General features: G+C 38.0%; 3 protein-coding genes across 4 annotated transcripts in view; 1 reads left to right on the forward strand and 2 right to left on the reverse strand.

Annotated features, from left to right (window-relative positions):
* Positions 1-12,545, reverse strand: part of LOC134659447 (zinc finger protein 667-like) — a 56,133-nt gene extending 43,588 nt beyond the window's left edge. The window contains exons 1-6 of the mRNA XM_063515089.1: positions 12,225-12,545; positions 11,082-11,232; positions 10,288-10,323; positions 9,876-9,947; positions 6,831-7,000; positions 4,512-4,563 (exon numbers count right to left, since the gene is read on the reverse strand). Of these exons, the coding sequence (XP_063371159.1) occupies positions 4,512-4,563; positions 6,831-7,000; positions 9,876-9,947; positions 10,288-10,323; positions 11,082-11,232; positions 12,225-12,368 (625 nt within the window). The 5' untranslated portion in view covers positions 12,369-12,545. The remainder of the gene's footprint in view (positions 1-4,511; positions 4,564-6,830; positions 7,001-9,875; positions 9,948-10,287; positions 10,324-11,081; positions 11,233-12,224) is intronic.
* Positions 12,546-12,878: 333 nt separating this feature from the next.
* Positions 12,879-17,977, reverse strand: LOC134659745 (zinc finger protein 614-like). 2 transcript variants are annotated; one of them, XM_063515438.1, is made up of 6 exons: positions 17,739-17,977; positions 17,238-17,373; positions 16,859-16,942; positions 16,067-16,327; positions 14,249-15,246; positions 13,884-14,015 (listed from the first exon to the last, which is right to left on the reverse strand). In XM_063515438.1, exons 1-5 carry the CDS (start codon positions 17,895-17,897, stop codon positions 14,258-14,260), a joined length of 1,629 nt encoding a protein of 542 aa, XP_063371508.1. In that variant the 5' UTR covers positions 17,898-17,977; the 3' UTR covers positions 13,884-14,015; positions 14,249-14,257. The 2 variants fall into 2 exon arrangements, with proteins under 2 accessions (XP_063371506.1, XP_063371508.1); XM_063515436.1 differs by lacking the exon at positions 14,249-15,246 and having other exon boundaries at positions 12,879-14,015.
* Positions 17,978-18,502: 525 nt separating this feature from the next.
* Positions 18,503-19,576, forward strand: LOC134659746 (uncharacterized). The gene is made up of 2 exons (XM_063515439.1): positions 18,503-18,896; positions 19,280-19,576. Exons 1-2 carry the CDS (start codon positions 18,577-18,579, stop codon positions 19,482-19,484), a joined length of 525 nt encoding a protein of 174 aa, XP_063371509.1. The 5' UTR covers positions 18,503-18,576; the 3' UTR covers positions 19,485-19,576.
* The last annotated feature ends 423 nt before the right edge of the window (positions 19,577-19,999 follow it).

Raw genomic sequence — 19,999 nt, forward strand, 5'->3', positions numbered from 1 at the left:
TCACAATATTCACAAAAACACCAAACAAGCATTACAAAACAATGTAGTACAGATTTGAAGTGCAGCATATCGTTTCATTTTAGTTGATGTGCTTATTTAAAAAAATATTTCAATACAATACAGCATAGCGTCACCACTTTCCGAATATCTCCTGAAAAAATTGACATCTGATAAAACATCATTTTATCCAAATCTCTTCAAATTGTACAAATAATCTTGACTATTTCTAGTCAAGCCGGCTGCATGAAACCTACCTGATAAAAAAATAAAATCCGGCCAAGTGCAATTCGGACTCGCTCACGAAGGGTTCCGTACCATTACGCAAAAAACGGCATATAAATTTATAAATCACGTTTATTATATTGAAGCCCCACTTAAATATTTATTTTATTTTGTTTTAGTATTTGTTTTTATTATTATTATGTCGTATGGCTTTATTCCTGAACAAAGAATTACACTTAATTTACAATTTACACAGAAATGAAATATTTAGAATTTAATATCTAAATTGAGTAGCCAATCCCTTGCTTCAGGTGTGAGTGCCAACAAGTCCTGCATGCTTCCGGCAAATCGCCTTCTAGGACATTTTCCTATTATGTGAGGGATTGTTTGAGTTAGTATTTGTTGTTATAGCGGCAACAGAAATACATCATCTGTGAAAATAGCTGTCTAGCAATTAGGGCTTGCAATTCGAATATTCGAATATTCGAATTTGTCGAATATTCGACCTGTTTTGATAATCGAATATTCGGCCGCTCAGGTTTCGAATATTCGAATATTTTTTATTACTATAAAAAAATCTATGTCATCCGCTGTAGTTACAGTTTCTGTGTGTTTTACGGGTATTTACAGTGAATGAGGAACGGTAGGTACCCAAATACGAAGGAAATAATATTTTTACTGTATTCCTCTCGATAGACTTCGTGAATATTCAGTGAAACCTAACTCAATTTAAAAGAAAACGAAATCAAAAAGTATGTTATTTTTACGGTGCGTAAGTTTTAAGTTAAAGGGTCATTCTGTTTATTCAGTACAAGCGTACGTTAAGCGAATTTTTGAAGTCTAAACCTTGCCACTTATCGCAATTCTCAAATTTAATCATACCAAACCTGCCCAACTTGGTAATCTAACCATGCACCTTTAGCTGACGAATAATCCACCCAGTACTCAACTAACTTTTTCCCTTAAATATTCCAATATTATATAATTAGCCGACCATTAGGAATAATAACTTGCCAAAACAAATAAAGTCAATAAAGATTCAAAATACAATGAAATTAAAGGCGTTTTTACAGGCCTCTGAGTGATTACAAGTTAATTTAAATCGGAAAATAATTACCTACAAAAAAAAATATCTTACATACCTAGGTGTTTGGATGGTTAAAGTTATATTATTTCAGGCAACGACGCGACGCATTTATAATAAGTTATATCTAGAAATATTAAATACGTCTAATTTTGGCGTTTTACTTGTTTTTATAACTGTGGGCATCTTATAAATAGTAGGATGATAAAAGCTCGTCAATTAAGTGGATTTCTGCCAAATATCCTTAGTATTAGCAATATGTGAAAAAAGCTTTTAAATAAAACGATAATAAACCGATTTCTCGTTCCTTTTCTTATTTTTTATAATATTCGAATAATTATTCGAATATTCGAATACGTCGTCAGAAAAAGTCGAATATTCGAATATCTGAAAGTTTCGAATATTTGCAAGCCCTACTAGCAATCACGGTTCATGAGTCATGAGCCTGGTGACAGACGGACGGACGGACGGACGGACAGCGGAGTCTCAGTAATAGGGTTCCGTTTTAACCCTTTGGGTCCGGAACCCTAAAAATACCTACTTTGTGGGGGTAGCTGCCTTTTAGTAGCTTCCACTGCTCTTGGTCGGCCCTAACCTTGGCAAATGTTGTGCAAATGGCAAAAAAGTGATACAAAAATTCATCAATAAAAACCTCGCTGACGCTGGTTCGATTCCAGCCTGGGCCACAGAATAAATAATAGTACTAAGTACAGAAGACTCACTCTCTAACAAAACGCGTCTGTTACGATCAGCACAGATATGGCCGCTAGGTGGCGACAGCACCACGCGCGGCTTATGGCTAGCCACCAAAATTGGTGTGGAACGGATGTACTTTTAGCTACCTGTAGCAAAGCGACGAAATCGCGGAGTGAGCCACGCCTGCCTGGGGCACTGGAGGCCTGGGTCACTTTTTCTTAGTATGTATATGACATCTATTTTACTTTAATAAAAACCTCATCGAAAAAAGAATTAAACTTGTATGGTAAGATCTGCCTTTCAGGACAGTAAAAAAAAGTGGTCGGCCAAATGCTGTTAGCAGGTTCCTGTGTCCGACCGAATTTATGGTACCACGTGACAGCCACAGTTTACCTCTTCGAGAAACGGAATGAAAAATAAACTGATTATAATAGCTAAATTAAACCTGTTGACGTATGCCTCAGTCGGCCTCACCTTAGCCTGGCAGTTCTTGCAGTCTGTAGCAGTCTGTATTCGCAACAGCGAATATCCGCATCCGCAACCGCGGAACTTCCGCATTATTTTCAACATCCGCATCCGCATCCGCATAAAATCGATGCGGATTTAATGCGGATGCGGATGTGGAACAGGTCGGTACAGGAACGTCTTAGCATCGGCGTAAGTGCTAGACTGCTAGGTAATTTAGTCATTAACCAAAAAACCCTATTAGAAATGAGCAGTCAAGCGTGAGTGGGACTTAATGTACGGAACCCTTGGAACGCGAGTCCGACTCGCACTTGGCCGGTTTTTGAAAAAAAAAAATTACTAAAATGTAATATTTGAAGTTTTTTATGGTACTATCTTGACATCCGCATCCGCATCCGCGGATGTGAGCCTTTAAAAATCCGCATCCGCATCCGCGGATGTCAAAAAATCGGCATCCGCAACATCCCTGGTCTGTAGGTGCCGAAGGCCGGATTCGAACCGGCGTCTTGGACCTCTAGGCCATCCTCGGCGGTACCCGTCCCAAATTGTTGAGTATTTACTATCTTTGAAAGGCTAAAGCGCCTTTGACCAACTCTAAAGGCCGAGCCTACGGCTTACACCTCCTATACCAGTGGTTCCTAACCTTTTCAGTCCGGTCACCCCTATGACTAACTAGGGAACCTGATTTTACCCCTCCTCCCAATGGTAATAAAAAATAAAAGGTGTACGTTTGTTGTATTGTTAAATTAGGTTAGCTTATTAACCCCGTAAAATACCAGTTTTACCCCCACGGGGGTAATTACCCTCAGGTTAGGAACCACTGTCCTATACGAATCCCTTACGTCGTAGTGAGATAATTATTTTATATCCATCTTCCTTTATCTAGTTTCCGTAGTACCTAATATGGCGTGGTGGCATAATATGGCGTCGATAGCAGCATTTCAAGTCTGTACTTTGCGCGGTATTGTCAGTATGGAATCACACAACTTCCTTGTTTATGGTTTTAGCCGGTTTTGTTATAATATTGAGAGGATTAATAATATAATAGATATTGAGAGAGATATAGCTATCATCCCGGTACACTTTTACTTTTCATTTGGCGTTTGTTGATGTACGATTGTCATTTTGACTAGGCCCCCAGGACAGTATAGAAAAATAACTAGTAGACCTAAGATGCCAATCGTTTGCGCTACGACAACGAAACGCTTTCTGTCACTCTTCCACATTCGTGTGATATAGAGATATGTAGATAGCGTTTCATTTCGTTTCTCTGCCAACGATTGTCATTTTGGCTAGGCACCCAGTGTCTTTATAACAGTATCCTGTGTAACTATTAGACCACAGTTTGACTTCTGATCCTTATAGTGGTGTTCCTAGGCTGAAAACTGGTACTGTTACCCCCCACTAGCCCTTTAAATTTCCCCCTCACATTTATCATTCGCCGTCAAAAAACCTTTTTCACAAATCGAACTTAATAAATTCTAGCTCCTAATTGCATAATCAGATTGATATTGTTAATAAAGTGTTTACAATAACTACCTATTATTTTCTTGAGTTATAGATGTGTGAAAAAATATTTAAAAAATGTTTGAATGGTGCACGTTTTTTTTTCTAATGAACTAGTCCTCTTGAAAAAGAAACAACCCACAAGTTGATGGTTTTTCGAAAAAAATTAAATGGTCATTTATTTCTAAAACTGCAAGTGTAGTCTAAAATACACAACTTTGGGAACAAATCGAATTATTTTATTAAATATTCTGATTTGTGTTTTTTAAGTAGTCACACTAACTATATATAAATCTCTCAATAAATCTATTAATCTCAATTAATCTATTTCAGTTTGCAAGTGTAAATGTGTAGTCTATTTTTTATCGGTAGACTAAAATGACATTTCATAGTATGAAAAGACACATGATGTTCATACTATGAAATGTCATTTTAGTCTACCGAATAAAAAAATAGACTAATACTAGTGTTTTTGACAGATATCTTATTGCTAACTCCATACTGACATTGCCGCGCCGTAATCAAAAGTGGCACCTACCTTTCTTCTTGTCCCCGCTCACCGCCGCCACGGTCAGATCTTCCGACTCCTCCTAAAAGTAACACGAGGTTATAACGGCTGGCTAGCAAAAGGCCATAGAGAAATATATAGTTCGTTTTTTGTAGCATTAGAAAGAACTTCGCAGAAGCATAGAGAAATATAGTAAGACAAGAGTGCTCACTCCATACATCAGTTAGACTATTAATTTCAGTGTCTACACCTAGCATCGAGTAGCGGAACTATCAGTACTGCTATTTGACAATAGATGTAGCACCGACCGGAAAGTCTTATCTCAACAGCATAAGACTTTCTGGTCAGTGCTACATCTATTGTCAAGTAGCTGTACTGATAGTTCCGCTATAGCATCTAGGCTAATAGTCTTTTTGATACTAAAACTGATGTATGTATTTTATTCTCTATGGCAGAAGTAAGCTTGTGGTTCCAAATCCGGCACTTTTAGCGGTAATAATTTGAAGTAAATTATATGTATTGACCATGCTACATTAGATACTTCAATAATTATTAACAATTAAAGAGCCTGATAAAAACTGCACGCTTGCTTCTGTGGAGCTCTTTCTAATGCTAAAAAAACGAACTATAGTAAGCATACAGTGCTCACTACATACAGAGTATCAAAACGACTATTATTGTATTGTATTATTTTCGTAGTCGACATCTAGCGTAGAGTAGTGGAATTATCACTATTATCAGTACTGCTACTTGACAATAGATGAAAAGGCTCAACAATTTTCAGCTAATATTATAACCGGATTAACCGCAACTATATTTTCAACTCCTGCTTGTAATATTAGTTGTAAATTGTTGTTCAATACAATTTCCGTGAGTCGCGACACTCGAGTGACTCGAGACATCTAGTATCAAGTAGCGGTACTGATAATTCCGCTACTCGATGTCGACTACGAAATTAGGCGTTTTGGTGCCAAAGGTGATGCTTACTATATTTCTCTATGCAAAAGGCAAAGGAATTTGAACCTTCTACGGTGTATAATTTTGGTATAACCGGCACTTAAGCACGTCTTGGGGGCCTAGCGCGCCTCGCCTCTATGAGGACCTATCACGCCTTATATAGGCTGGAGCACGAGGGCTGGCCAATATTTCACCATTTCACTCAGAGGATTAGCATTGCCATTCTAAATCACTGTTAACTTGCGTTAGCAGAGCGCCATCTATCTGACCTTTTTTATACTTTATCGAACCCTAGATGGCTTATCAATAAGCATCCAATAAGGGTAAATAGTTCCATAGGCAGTCCATAGGTGGCGCTGTAATCAATAATTTAGGATAGCGAATGTTGATGTACATGTCGGCAGCCGATCGTAAGATCAGGCATATCGTGAAATTCCTAGGCATATCGTGAAACGTGAAAATCTTTGACCCGTTCCCTGAGTCTACGCGGGGCTCCTATTTCCGGGCAGTTTGCCCTTCGGGGCATCTAAAGCAACCTAACGAACCTATCCTACCTATATATTGGTTTAATGTCACTATCGTCAAAATATTACACAGGAACATTACGATCTGCCTGATCTTACGATCGGCCGCCGACATACATACTGAATTCACTTTCCCAATATACCTCATACATAAACATAGCACACGCTTGTTTCTATCCGACTCCCCAAAGTCAATCACAAAAAAAGCGGCCAAGTGCGAGTCGGACTCGCCCATGAAGGGTTCCGTATTTAGGCGATTTATGACGTATAAAAAAAAAACTACTTACTAGATCTCGTTCAAACCAATTTTCGGTGGAAGTTTACATGGTAATGTACATCATATATTTTTTTTAGTTTTATCATTCTCTTATTTTAGAAGTTACAGGGGGGGGACACACATTTTACCACTTTGGAAGTGTCTCTCGTGCAAACTATTCAGTTTAGAAAAAAATGATATTAGAAACCTCAATATCATTTTTGAAGACCTATCCATAGATACCCCACACGTATGGGTTTGATGAAAAAAAAAAATTTTGAGTTTCAGTTCGAAGTATGGGGAACCCCAAAAATGTATTGTTTTTTTCTATTTTTGTGTGAAAATCTTAATGCGGTTCACAGAATACATCTACTTACCAAGTTTCAACAGTTAGTATAGTTCTTATAGTTTCGGAGAAAAGTGGCTGTGACATACGGACGGCCAGACAGACGGACAGACGGACAGACGGACAGACAGACAGACAGACAGACATGACGAATCTATAAGGGTTCCGTTTTTTGCCATTTGGCTACGGAACCCTAAAAAGGGTCCACCAGGGTTAATATAATGTTACACCAGTCAATCACAAAAAAAGGGGTCCATGTGTATTACCTTGATAGCTTTCCCCTTGGACTTGGTTTTCTTGGCGGGCGCCTTCTTCGGCTTGGGCTTGGGCTTGGCCTTGCCCTTGCCCTTGCCCTTGGCCCGCGGCTCGGCGTCTATTTCGACGGTGATCATCTCTTCCGGCTCCTCGTGTTCCTCGTACGACGAAGCGTCGTCATCTGAACAAAAATGGTAATATATTTTATTTTGTATTATATTTGTAATAAAATTTACTTTGGTAAAGTAACCTATGTGTTTGGTAACTTTTCAAACGTTAATTACTTATGTAGTGTGTTAATTCATTTATATTGTATGTTTGTATCGAAATATCTGTAATGTTTTCACTGTTATTTAGTGTGTTTTATGCTTGATATGTTCTAGTATTTCTCAACTTGTTTGTTATTTTTAGCACCTTGTACGGCATTGCCTTTTAGGTTATCAGTATCTGTCACACCCGTAGGCCAGATGGCGCTGGCAGCCACCGCAAGTGGATGCGTTCAGTTTTAGGAGGCCGTGCCGTACAGCTGCGATCGTGGCCCACAATAGATGGACTCGCCGGAAGATCAGCGCCGACTCTTGGGTCAGCATTATGCTGAGGCGAGCCCATTTCGTGGTAAACAATATGTAATTATGAATTTCTAACCTTTATCATGTTACTTCTGTATGTTTAACTAGTTTATCACAAAAAATAAATGATTTATGATTTGTTTTAAAACATGCTGGCAAAAATGGAATGATCGAGTCGACCGATTTGTTCAGAAAAAGAATTGGCGTCAATCTCCAATGGGAAGTCTTTAGCAGATGGCGCCAGCATAGCTTGCCCTGTCAACCCCCAGAATTGTGTCAATTTTTTTTAATGCCCTTGATGCCAGCCCTTCAAGCCAAATGTCATAGAGAAAGGGCCAAGCTATGATGGCGCCATCTATGCAAACCTTTGAGTCCTTTGACAGTTGCCAACCCAACCAATTTAACTTTATGCATATGCACGTAGGTCTATGTTGCTCTGTGGTCTGTGACAGATTAATCCGTCTTTAGCGTTGGACGTACGGTGCGGATACATAAGTCATTGACGTCGAAAAGGTTAATAATTTTAGATTTACGGTGATATTTGAGCGCTCTAAATTTATTAAATTGAAAAAATATATATTAAAAAAAATTAAAACAATAAAATAAAAAAATGGCCCAAATTGGTATTCTAGCATCCACACCTCCATTTTATAACGGTTATAATTACTTTTATGCTGTTTAACTGCTTTGAAATAAAATCACTACATAGTATAAAACAAAGTCGCTTCCCGCTGCCTGTCTGTCTGTATGTATGCTTAGATCTTTAAAACTACCCAACGTATTTTGATGCGGTTTTTTTAATAGATAGAGTGATTCAAGAGGAAGTTTTATGTATCATTTGTTAACCCGTCCAAAGTCAGGGCGGGTCGCTAGTAAATAAATAATGCGATCGAAATGCTACCAACATAGAGATAACACTAGATAGAGATAATCAATAAATAAATAAAAAATAAAAAAGCCTTTTATTTGTGATCCCCTTAAACAGTTGTAACAGTCTAATAAAATGGTAACATTATTTTGGGATCCCCTCTTGGGTCAAGGCCTCCAGCTTTTGCCACCTATCTCGGTCTTTGACCACATGTGGCCAATTTTCTTTATATCATTTCTTATAGAAGTGAAACGCAAGGATCATGAGCCACGACTGACATATATTTTTATTGGAACACAAGAATTCAAAAAATTCAAATAGCTACAGACCATAGAGTATAAAATACATATTAAGTATATAAACCTATTTGGTATTCAAGCACAACACCCCCACTAATACTGGGCCCATAACCTCTTATAGAAGTGAAACGCAAGGATCATGAGCCACGACTGACATATATTTTTATTGGAACACAAGAATTCAAATAATTCAAATAGCTACAGACCATAGAGTATAAAATACATATTAAGTATATAAACCTATTTGGTATTCAAGCACAACACCCCCACTAATACTGGGCCCATAACCTCTTATAGAAGTGAAACGCAAGGATCATGAGCCACGACTGACATATATTTTTATTGGAACACAAGAATTCAAAAAATTCAAATAGCTACAGACCATAGAGTATAAAATACATATTAAGTATATAAACCTATTTGGTATTCAAGCACAACACCCCCACTAATACTGGGCCCATAACCTCTTATAGAAGTGAAACGCAAGGATCATGAGCCACGACTGACATATATTTTTATTGGAACACAAGAATTCAAAAAATTCAAATAGCTACAGACCATAGAGTATAAAATACATATTAAGTATATAAACCTATTTGGTATTCAAGCACAACATCATCCACCCAGCGCTTGAGCGGGTGTCCTGCGTATCTATCCCCCATAGACTAGGAATCCTCTAGACTGAGTTTAGAGCAATTATTTCATGTAACCGATGCTGCCAAAAATACGGGGGTGCGGGGGGACGAGGTGAGCGAATCCCGTGCCGTAATTGGTCCGTTCAAAGGCACGGACCAATCACGGCACGGGATTGACTCGAAGATGGAGTAAAACTACCGTATAAGTGGCAGAGGGGTAGCGTTACTATGCTCAGTCTAGAGGATGTCTTGTCTGTGCTATCCCCACTCCCCGGTAATCTCCACTCTGTCACTCGTTTCGCCCATCTCGAGCTATCGTAGCGTGCAATGTGTCCTGCCCATCTCCACTTCATTTTCTTGACATACTGTAATGCATCAATTACTTTCGTTTTTTCCCGAATGTTCTTATTTTTGATCTTATCTTTAATCTTGACATTGAGTATAGGCTTCTCTCCATCGCTCTTTGACAAACCGAAAATTTTTGAGCGTTTTTTTTTTGTTAAACTGCACGTCTGGCAGGCGTATGTCAATGTTGGTAGGATGCATGAGTCCATAAGTTTCTTTTTAAGGGGTATTGGCATTTTTGATTTGAACAAATGTTTTAGTAACCAGTAGCGTTTCCAACTCGACGTTATGCGCCTTGGATACAGATACATACAGCAGAAATTGAGATAGAGATACATACCATCAAACTTCATGAAGGCATCATCATCATCCTCGTCCTCTTCAACGCTGTGGAATTCTTGCTTCATGTCGGCTAAACAAAAATAAAATAAGACATTATTAAAGTACATGAAGAACTTTAAGTAGTTTTATTGCAAGAAAAAATAAGGTAAGTGTGAAATCACAATAAATAGTAATCATTGTGTAAACAGGCTACAATGTGAAGGCCAGACACACTTACCCCGCAACCACACTTATCTATTGATCTTATATAACCCTTCAAGTGGCTGGAACTGACTCCTTTAGAAAGATTAATTAAAATATAATCAAAATTCCAAGAACTCCAAAATGACGTACGCCACTTGAAGGGTTAATAAGTTGTTTGATGTCAGTGATTATTAAAATAAAATAGATATTAATTAGTATTTATTTACCATCAGACTCAAACGGCTCGTCCTTGACTTCAAACCCTGTAACAAAGAAACAAAAAATTGGAATAAAATGCTTCATGGTCCTCCTAAACTGGCATTTATATGTTACATTATATTGTCGCACAATAAATAATAGTACTAGGCACAGAAGATTCACTCTTTAACAAAACTCTTTAAGACAGATATGACCGCTAGGTGGCGCAAGCGCGAACAGGCGTCCGTTCCATAGCGGAGCGCGGCAACGGCAACTACTATGGCTAAACACCAAAATTGGTGTGGGCCGCATGTACTTGTTGGTACTTGTAGCGACGCGACGAAAAAGCGGAGTGAGCCACGCCTGATAGTGTGACAGGGATTTTGTATGAAACAATACTACTCATTCTAATTTCGAAAACTAAGTTCAGACACTTTTATTATAACCATGTTATTATAACCATGGTTTTTGCATAAAATAAATGAAATGAATGAAATTACATAAATTATATGTTACTTAAATGTTCATGTCAAATTTCGTATTATTTCAGAGTTTTGTTTTAATATAGCCCCTAAGGCCCTGTCTCCATATCGCGCGGCAAACCATCGAACATTGGCTCGCGCAGCAGCCGCACGCAATGGATACCGGGCGCATCGAGTTGGCTCGCGCGGCAGCCCGGTATCCATTGCGCGCGGCTGCCGCGCGAGCCAATGTTCGATGGTTTGCCGCGCGATATGGAGACGGGGCTTTAGATATCAGTCTCTAGAACCTGGCTCCAAATTTCCCGTTTTAAACAAGAACCCTGTTTATATGAAGCACTTACCTCTGATCATGTTCTTGCTGTACATTTCCTTGAAGCGCTCCTCGCAGTCCTGCACCTGACGCTTGAAGTTGGAGGCGTCTCGGAGCCGCGCCACACATGACTCGCATATTGTGTACGTGGCATCGCAAAGGGGCCCCGTCATGGGGACAATCTGCACAGCATAATCTTGAATTAATAATGCAAAACAAAAAAAAAACAGATCAATTTGGTATACCCAAATTATGTAGGCTATAGTCACCTTGAGTTAGATTAAGATTGGACATTAATTCAAATTCACACCTATTGTAAAGATTTTTTAAATGCTGGCATCAAGGTGAGCTGGCTGGTCAGGTTATAGCGCATCGCATCACCATGCCAGCATTAAAAAAAATTATGCAATAGGCTTGAATTTTGGATCATACAATCGTACCAGGTTTCCGATCTTAAGCCCCATCTCCATATCGCGCGGCAAGCTATCGAACATTGGCTCGCACGGCAGCCCGGTATCCATTGCGCGCGGCTGCCGCGCGAGCCAATGTTCGATAGCTTGCCGCGCGATATGGAGACGGGGCTTTAGTCAAACTTAGTGTTACCAAGCATAGTATAGGTAAGTACCAAGTGGTTCACACCCATTAACTACTAGACCATGCCTAGAATACTACACTGCTATTATATGTGATATTGGAAGGTTCCAAAGCTAGAAATGTAAGATCAAATGCATTGTTAACATGGACATTTTGACAAAGGATTTTATGCTTATTTGTTTTATGAGGTTACAAGTAGAAAACATGTGTATAGTCTATACTCTATAGCACAGTAATAAAACCTTTTCTAGCTATTCTGTATTCATCTTTCCGCAAAAACGCCCATTTGAGTTTCTAGCCAGTTGGCAGCCAATAGTTGTTAAGCTTATGAATATAACAAGCGTGCTATCGTAGCGTTTGCCGCCCTAATCGAAGTTATTATCTAAATCAAATATTTCCATTTAAAAAGGTCCCAGTATTGTTAAATGATGGAAGTAAAACATGAAAACTAACTTCGTTACTTAAAAGATTAAGATTTGGCGTTACAAATTGTATAAAAGCGCCATTTATGCGTTTTATACAACTTGTACAATCGGACTAGAACAATGTGACCTGAGCGCTGGAGACTTCAAATACGAACCTTGATATCAAGACAATCTTGCAACATGATGGAGTAGATTTCCTCCTGCCCCAAAAGGAAGCAGGGATCCGATAGATGTTTAAAGGATCCCTCCGCGTGACAACATCGGCACAAGTCCTTTTCTATCTTCCACATTGCCGACATTTTTAATGTCCAATAACATCACACTTTCAGTGTTAGACGCCACAATTCTTTTTTGGTCGCTAAACCAAAGCTAACACTAATTAACTTAAACACAAAATAGACAAAAGTTGAACGTTTTTCTAGAACTAAAGCATAATTATCTGCTAACGCCGTAATCTTCGTGCAGCGGCCGCCATGTTGTTGTATCTTTTTTTTTTTAAGCGTTTGGTTTGTGTTTAAGTAGCCGAGATATCGATTCGACATTAATGCTGGATAGTGTGTGACACACTTAATACGATAGTATAATATTAGCGCCATCTGTTGTGGAGTAGAAAGCACAAACGTCTAATGAGACAAAGACGCGTAAATAATAAAAACATTTAATTTACATAATTTTCTCTGTAAAAAAATTAGTTACCTTACCTATGTAGTCTATACATACCTAACAACGGCTTCTTGTATTGTAAATGCTATATCATGGATTAAATTAAACTTAAAATGAAATAAAACAGATATAGTACTTAGAAACATAATATATTTATAAAATCATTTACATCTTTTTCAAATCAATTTCTAAATCGGGATGATGAATACGTATATGATTTTTTAAACTACATTTTTGTATAAATGCAGCTTTACATATTGCACAAGAATGGGGCTTCTCATTTAAATGTATACGCAAATGTACCTTTAGAGTATAAGGTTCAGCAAATCGTTTACTACAAAACTTACATTCAAAATTCTTTGCCCCAGAATGAACAACTAAATGTTTTTTCAAAGTCCATTTATACCCGAAGTTTTTTCCGCATATTTGACACGGATATTCCCTATTTTTTAAATGTGAATACTGTACATGAGCGCTGAGGCCCCCGGAGCTAGCATAGTTTTTATGACAAATATCACACTTATATTCTGGCTTTTTAAGGTTATGTGCTTCTACCAAGTGTTGCATCCGTTTTTGATACTGCAAAAACACTTCGTCACATTCTGGGCATTTATAAGCAGTCTTGCTGTGAATTTTTCTGACATGATAAGCCCTAGCGGAAGAACTGCGAAACTGTTTTTCGCAAACTTTACATTTTAAATCGTTTTCTTTATGCATTTTTACATGTGCGTGCAATCTATGGTCTGATAAGAATTTTTTACCGCAATAATGGCATACAAAATTGGCGCTGTGCTCGTTCATATGAATCGAAAGGTTTTTGAAAAATCGAAATTCTCTTTTGCAAATGTGACATCGGAATTTTTCGGATGTCAAGTCGAAACCTAAAATTCCATGCGATGGTTTAAATTTGGAAGTATTGTAGTAAATTTTATTATGGTTTTTAACTAAATGATCTATTAAAGTATCTATACTTTTTAAAGTATTATCACACAGCTTACACCTTATTTCGCTTACTTCAGCTTTTATTAAGTTTTTAGGTGTTTTTAAACGCCTTGATATTTCCTTTTCGGTAACTTTGTTATGTTTATCGTTAATATGTATTTTTAATTGTTTGAAAAACAAATATGAGCTGTCGCAATAGAGGCAGGTGTATTTATATTTGTTAATATGTTTGAAAGGTAATATTGTGGAGTTTTTCAATATTAGCGTGATGTTGGATCTAAGATGACGATTTTCGATGTAGCTTTCGGGAGTCACTCTTGGAGATTTCCAACTCGATGATTCTGAAAAAAGTGAAAAATATTTATATTAGATACATCTTTAATCAATAGGTTTTCCTATTCACCACTAGATGTCATAAGTATCTATGTAGAATTGGTATTTGGATTCCACTGCACACTAGATGTTCCGTATAAATAGAAATAGGATTCAAAGTCTAGGTCTGCCGTATTTCACGAATGGCACTATTATAGACAGCTTGCCTGTTGGTTGTTTTATTAAGATAGTAAAATAATACCTATATTGTTTATTCAGGGCACATGAATCTCCGATCGTTCTCATGCGCTCTCATATGCTCCCTCAAAGTATAACTCCTCGCATAAGCTTTACAGCATACTGCACAAGTATACGGTTTCTCCCCCGTATGTTTCAGCATGTGTTTCTTCAAACCATGGTTAGTTATAAACGCCATGCCACATTCAGAACATTTTTTATTCTTGTGCCCGTGCGTCTGTCTTATATGCGTCGCCAGATAATGCTTTATGTTGTATTCTCTAGAGCAAATCGGGCATTTAAATTTATGCGTAATATTATGCGCTTCAGACATGTGTTTAATTCTATCATTATAGTGTTTCATAGGCTTGAAACATATCTGGCATTTGATTACGCGTTTTGAATGCGCGCTCTCCATATGATTAGCTTTAGAAGTTTTCGTTTTTAGTATTTTCCCGCATTCTGAGCAAGGAAAATTGCCAGTGTCGTGCGTGCGTTTATGAACCTTAAGCCTTTTAGAATTAAGGAACGATTTCCCGCAAACATCACAAATACAATTCGCGTAATGCTCGTTTAAATGCGTCGTCAGTGTCCGAAACACATGAAACTCTCGCGTACACAAATGACATGTGTAGGGACTCGCATCAACTTTATAATCAGCGATGCATTCCCTATAAATAACCTTATTATGGACGTCGCAAAGATGGCGGCGCATGTTTTCGACATCTGTCAAATTCAAATTGCAATGGCGGCATTCCAAATTCGAAATTTCGATTTGGAGCGAGCGCGGGTAGCGTTTTATTTTTTTTAATTCTCCCTCTATGTCAGAATGCGTTTCGTTAGTGTGGGCTCTTAGTAAGTTGAGTTGAATAAAGTTTTCATGGCAGAAGAAGCATTGGAACCAGCTTTTGTGGTGGCGGAAGGGGCAGGCCGTGGTGTCCCTTAGAACGGCGCCGCACGTCAACATGACACGTCTTCGTTCTGATATTTGCTTAATTGCGTTTATTTTGACAGGCTGGTGGCCTGGAAACGAAATAAAAAAACTTATACCAACTTCATTTCTTCTTAAAGGTAATAGTTATTTTCGATACAAGTGCGAAAAAGAGGAAATTCGAAACGAGTGGCGATAAATTAAAACACGACCGAAGGGAGTGTTTTAATTGGACACGAGTTGCGAATTATCTATTCGCACGTGTATCGAACAACGTTTTACAGTACATATGGCACTCTAAAGTTTCGACATACGCACGAAAAGTGCTATTTTACGCACTAGTGCGGAAAAGTAGCCCCATATGTACTGTAAAATATATTAACAATAAACGCAAGCAAGCACACATCAAGCGTTAGTAGGACTGATTTGCAATCTCTGGCGCGAGGATAGTGTCAAAGAAAACTTCGTGACAAGTCTGTACCGTATGGTTAGATTTCGATTTCGCGAGGAAGGGGGAAAGAAGTCTTTGTGACGAGTAATTATGCAGAAAACGACCAAATCAATTTTTTTATCAATGCAAAAAGCGACCAAAGCCACTGAGTTATGGTGTAAGTCACTTTGACAAAAACAAAAAGTTGGTCGCTTTCTACAGAACTATGGTCAGCTGTTAGTGTCAATGACCTGTCAGTGACCTTACCAATGGACCTTACTCGCGATGTAAAATTACCCTATCTATATTTACTAGCGACATCTAATGGCGAGTAGAAAAAACTGTTTTTATGTTTGATATCAATTAAACGATTCATCAATCAACATGTGTGGGACTGGTTCATCAAAATTATAAACCCTACAAAATGGTAAATAAAATTAATTTTACATAATAAAATAAAACACAACAGGTTAGTTACTAACCTGCTATTGGATTATCAGTCTTATCGTCAGTTTCTTCACATCCTAGATCCATATGTCCCATATTATCATTAATATTGACATCAATATTATTTGCGTCAATATCCTGACTTCTTTTCGACAGTAATGTCAGAGGTGTATCGGAATCACAGTCAGAGTCTTTCCTTGTTTTTTCTTTAGCTCTTGAATGTTTGTGTCTCTTTCTATTTGCAGATTTATTTTGTTTTAATGTTGACTTCACATGTTTTCTCAATAGATGTGTGTCTGAAATAAAGTGTATAAAAATTAAAGCACAACTTATAATGTCACAAATTCATAACCAAGTAGCAAGTTGAGACCTATCCTATAAATTCTTGCAATATTCAATGACTTAGCATTAGCGAGGGTCTCCATTTTAACTCGGGCATTTTGCTTTTGTATGTCTGAATGTTCTCTTCACCGATCCTCATCAAATTTGGTGACCAGGTTCTATTTATTTAGATGTATGGCATGTTTTACAAAATAGGCAATTACATATATACAAATATCGCGAAACAATAAAAGGCGATTCTATGATTAAATGGATTTTTTTTTGTAGAGTTGAAATTGGGCGCCCAAAAGGTTGATAGGTGTGGCATTCAAAGGGTTAATATTTTAAATAGCAAGAACTTACTAAGGTTTGTTTTGTATCGAATTTGTAATTTTTTTATACATATTTTGTAAGCTTGTATAATTTGTAATTTTGCGTGTTAAAATGGTCTCAAACATGAAATTCTAAAAACCAAAATTATGCTACATATATTTATATATATGTACCCGTTCCCGGAATTCCCATTTGCTCAGCAAAGTCATCTGCACAGTAGTCCGCATCTGGCTCAGTCTTTATCATTTCAACACAGTCTGAAAAGAGAATGTTTAGGGCTATAATTCAGTGCCGGGCACCCACTCGGTGGGTTCTCTGTTTGTAGTTGCTTTCCTCTGATACAAATTGAGTAAACGCTGGGATCGGCAACGAGCGTAACGATACGAAAACGTTGGTAGTGAATGTGTTAATACAAAAAAAATACAAGCAAAAATATATAAAATAATTAAGAAATTAATAAAATGCCATAGATTTTTGTTGCTAGGTGCTCAGAAGGCTAGCTGGCCATATTGCCCCAATGGATAGTCTGTGTATAGTGTGTAAGCTAAGTACCTTTATTACTAAGATATTCTGTAAAGTATCTGTCTGCTTCTTGCACTTGTTTCTTGAAGCCGGTGGCGTCCCGCAGGTGCCCTACACACAGCGCACACACCAGCCGACTTGGCCCCCACTCTGATAAGTACGAGAGCTGAAATTTATCGAAATATATTCAACAGATACATGGATGACTGCTTTGTAGAGATGCAACGGATAGTTGTTTGGCCGGATACAGGATATCCGGCCTGGACACTGGCCGATTATCCGGTATCCGGCCGCCGGAACTATACCTATATTTTGAGTTTTGCAGGTAGTGAACGTTCGCGCGGCGCCGGATACTAAAATAACGGCCGGATAGGCCGGATACCGGATAGTAACCGGATATCCGGTGCATCTCTACTGCTTTGACGATTTTTGAAAGATTATCGGGTAATTTACTAAAGGATGGATATAAAAGGACTACTATATATATTCGTAGGGATATAAGTGACATATTGATACTGAAATAACACTTACAGATATTCCGTAACATTCCTGTAAAATGTCTGAAAAGACTTCTTTGATCCCAGCCTCTGTTACGTACGATGCTGTGAGGTCCCAGGTACCGCTGGCTGAAAGGCAGCACCGACAGACGTCTGGTTGTGATACCCAGCTCTTTAAATTCTCTGCGTCCATGATTTTATTTAGAAATTGCAAGTAATTGAGAAAAATAGATAAATCCTATTCAATATAATATGTATGTTGACATTTTGCTATTACCCGTTATTTATATGTAACGGGATCATAAATATCGCTATCTCATTCAACTTGGTGTAAGCCATGTTGTTAAAAAGAGACAAAAGGAATATTTGAAAGATATAACGGACTACCATATTTGTTAGCATTATATGTATATTTGAGACAATATTTAAAACTTTGTTTATTTAATGGATAGAACGCACATAAGATAGTGACTCAAATAAGGTGCTTCGTTTAGAAACTTAAATTATTGCGCATGTTGCGCATGGACATAAATTATTCTTTACTTTTACCGATATATTACGAGAAGACCAGTAAATATGTAAATAATTATACTATAACAGTGTATTTAGATAACAGTTTGATTTATTTCTATGTTCCTTTAATATTAGTGAGCATACAAATATATTTAAGACAAAATATAAAGTCACATTTTTAAACTTAATACTGTCACTGTCAACTCGGGTAAAAAAAAAGTTGTGAATTTGGCGCCTAGCCGCCTAGCCTACATTTATTTTGCAATAACTTGTCATACTTTGTATCTTGTTTTTATTGATTTTACTGTACTACTGTATTCTTTGTCGTTATTCTCAGTTCGTATAACAACCATTTCACAATGCGCAACGTAGAAATCAAAGCCAGAATAACCGACTACGAGAACATCTGCAAAGTGGCTGCAGAACTGAGTCAATCGGAAGGCACCATTATCAAGCAAGACGATACTTTCTACAGAGTCAACGATGGCCGGTTAAAGATGCGTTTCTACGCGGACTCGTCGGCTACACTAGTGCGTTACGATCGAGACGACGAAGGTGGACCAAAGATGTGTAACTACGAGTTGTTGGAATTTTCGGCGAATGAAAGTGAGAAGGCATTGCTGCTGGATAGCATGTTGAGGAAATGTTTGGGCGCGCGAGGACGTGTGGTCAAGGAGCGGTATGTTATCTAGTCGCTGCCTTTATGCTTTTCATTTGTTCCTGCATTTGTAAAGTCCTATGCAGGCTATGCTTATTATATTGGGTCAACCTTGATCTACGGTACGTAATTATGGAGTGGGGTTGGCCGGTCGAAGTATTTAGCAGATGGCGTCATCATAGCTTGCCCTATCAATCCCTAGAATTGTCTCAATTTTTGTTTTTTTAATGCCCTGGATGCAAGCCCTTTAAGCCAAATCTCAGAAAACGGGGCAAGCTTCGATGGCGCCATCTATGCAAACAACCTTTGACAGTTGCCAACCCCATAGAATGAGTACGCAATGTGCTTAGTCCTGTAATAGGCTTATAAGTAGCATTTATTCACGAAATGCTGCTTTCTTACAGTAAGCTCTACATGGTCGGCCAGACCCGAGTCCACATAGACACCGTCCAAGACCTCGGGCACTTCATGGAGCTGGAGGTAGTGCTGCGGCCCGAGCAGTCGCTGGAGGAAGGCCAGGCCATCGCTCGGGACTTGCAGACTAAACTTGGGGTTAAGGATGAGGATCTGATTGAGTGTGCTTATGTTGATCTGTTAGATAAGAAGTAGGCGTGTCATTATTGCAAGAAAAAAAAACAAATATTGTATTGTATAATGCATGCAGAGCAATTGTACTACCGATAACTGAAAATGAGCCTTATCAAGGTCCTTGTTTCAAGTCCAATAAGGTCCTTTGTATCTGAAATTCCAACAGAAATTCAGATAGAAAGGTCCTTATTGCACATGAAGTATAAAGGACCTCTGTGGACGGCCACATATGATGGTTGGATCATTCATATCATTCTTAAGTCACTAAATGTAAAGAGGAAAGTAAAATTTTCTTTTTTTAAATGTCCACTGTGTGTCCATGAAATTTAATTTGTGTTACGTTGTCGTCTTTGGCAAAATCCCTCCTGCCAATACACACAAGAGGGGAAAGCCACAAAAAAAATGTGTTATGCCAAGCAGTTTGTTTAATTGTATCCATTTAGATTAGTTTTGTTCTTTTCTATGGGCTCTTGATGGGTTAAGATAATAAAGGCTGTAATTATTTGTAAAAGTTTATTAAAATAATTGTAATTGAA

The sequence above is a fragment of the Cydia amplana genome, chromosome 25, assembly GCF_948474715.1.
Source record: "Cydia amplana chromosome 25, ilCydAmpl1.1, whole genome shotgun sequence".
Classification (NCBI taxonomy): Eukaryota; Metazoa; Arthropoda; class Insecta; order Lepidoptera; family Tortricidae; genus Cydia; species Cydia amplana.

Excerpts from the sequence above, each read along its gene's own strand:
- LOC134659745 (XM_063515436.1), bottom strand. The coding sequence starts at position 17,897 with ATGGACGCAGAGAATTTAAAGAGCTGGGTATCACAACCAGACGTCTGT. Across the intron at positions 17,374-17,738 it reads AGGAATGTTACGGAATATCT|CTCTCGTACTTATCAGAGTG; the intron begins GTAAGTGTTATT and ends GATAAATTTCAG. Across the intron at positions 14,016-16,066 it reads GACTGATAATCCAATAGCAG|AATCATCGAGTTGGAAATCT; the intron begins GTTAGTAACTAA and ends CACTTTTTTCAG.
- LOC134659746 (XM_063515439.1), top strand. The coding sequence starts at position 18,577 with ATGCGCAACGTAGAAATCAAAGCCAGAATAACCGACTACGAGAACATC. Across the intron at positions 18,897-19,279 it reads GGACGTGTGGTCAAGGAGCG|TAAGCTCTACATGGTCGGCC; the intron begins GTATGTTATCTA and ends GCTTTCTTACAG.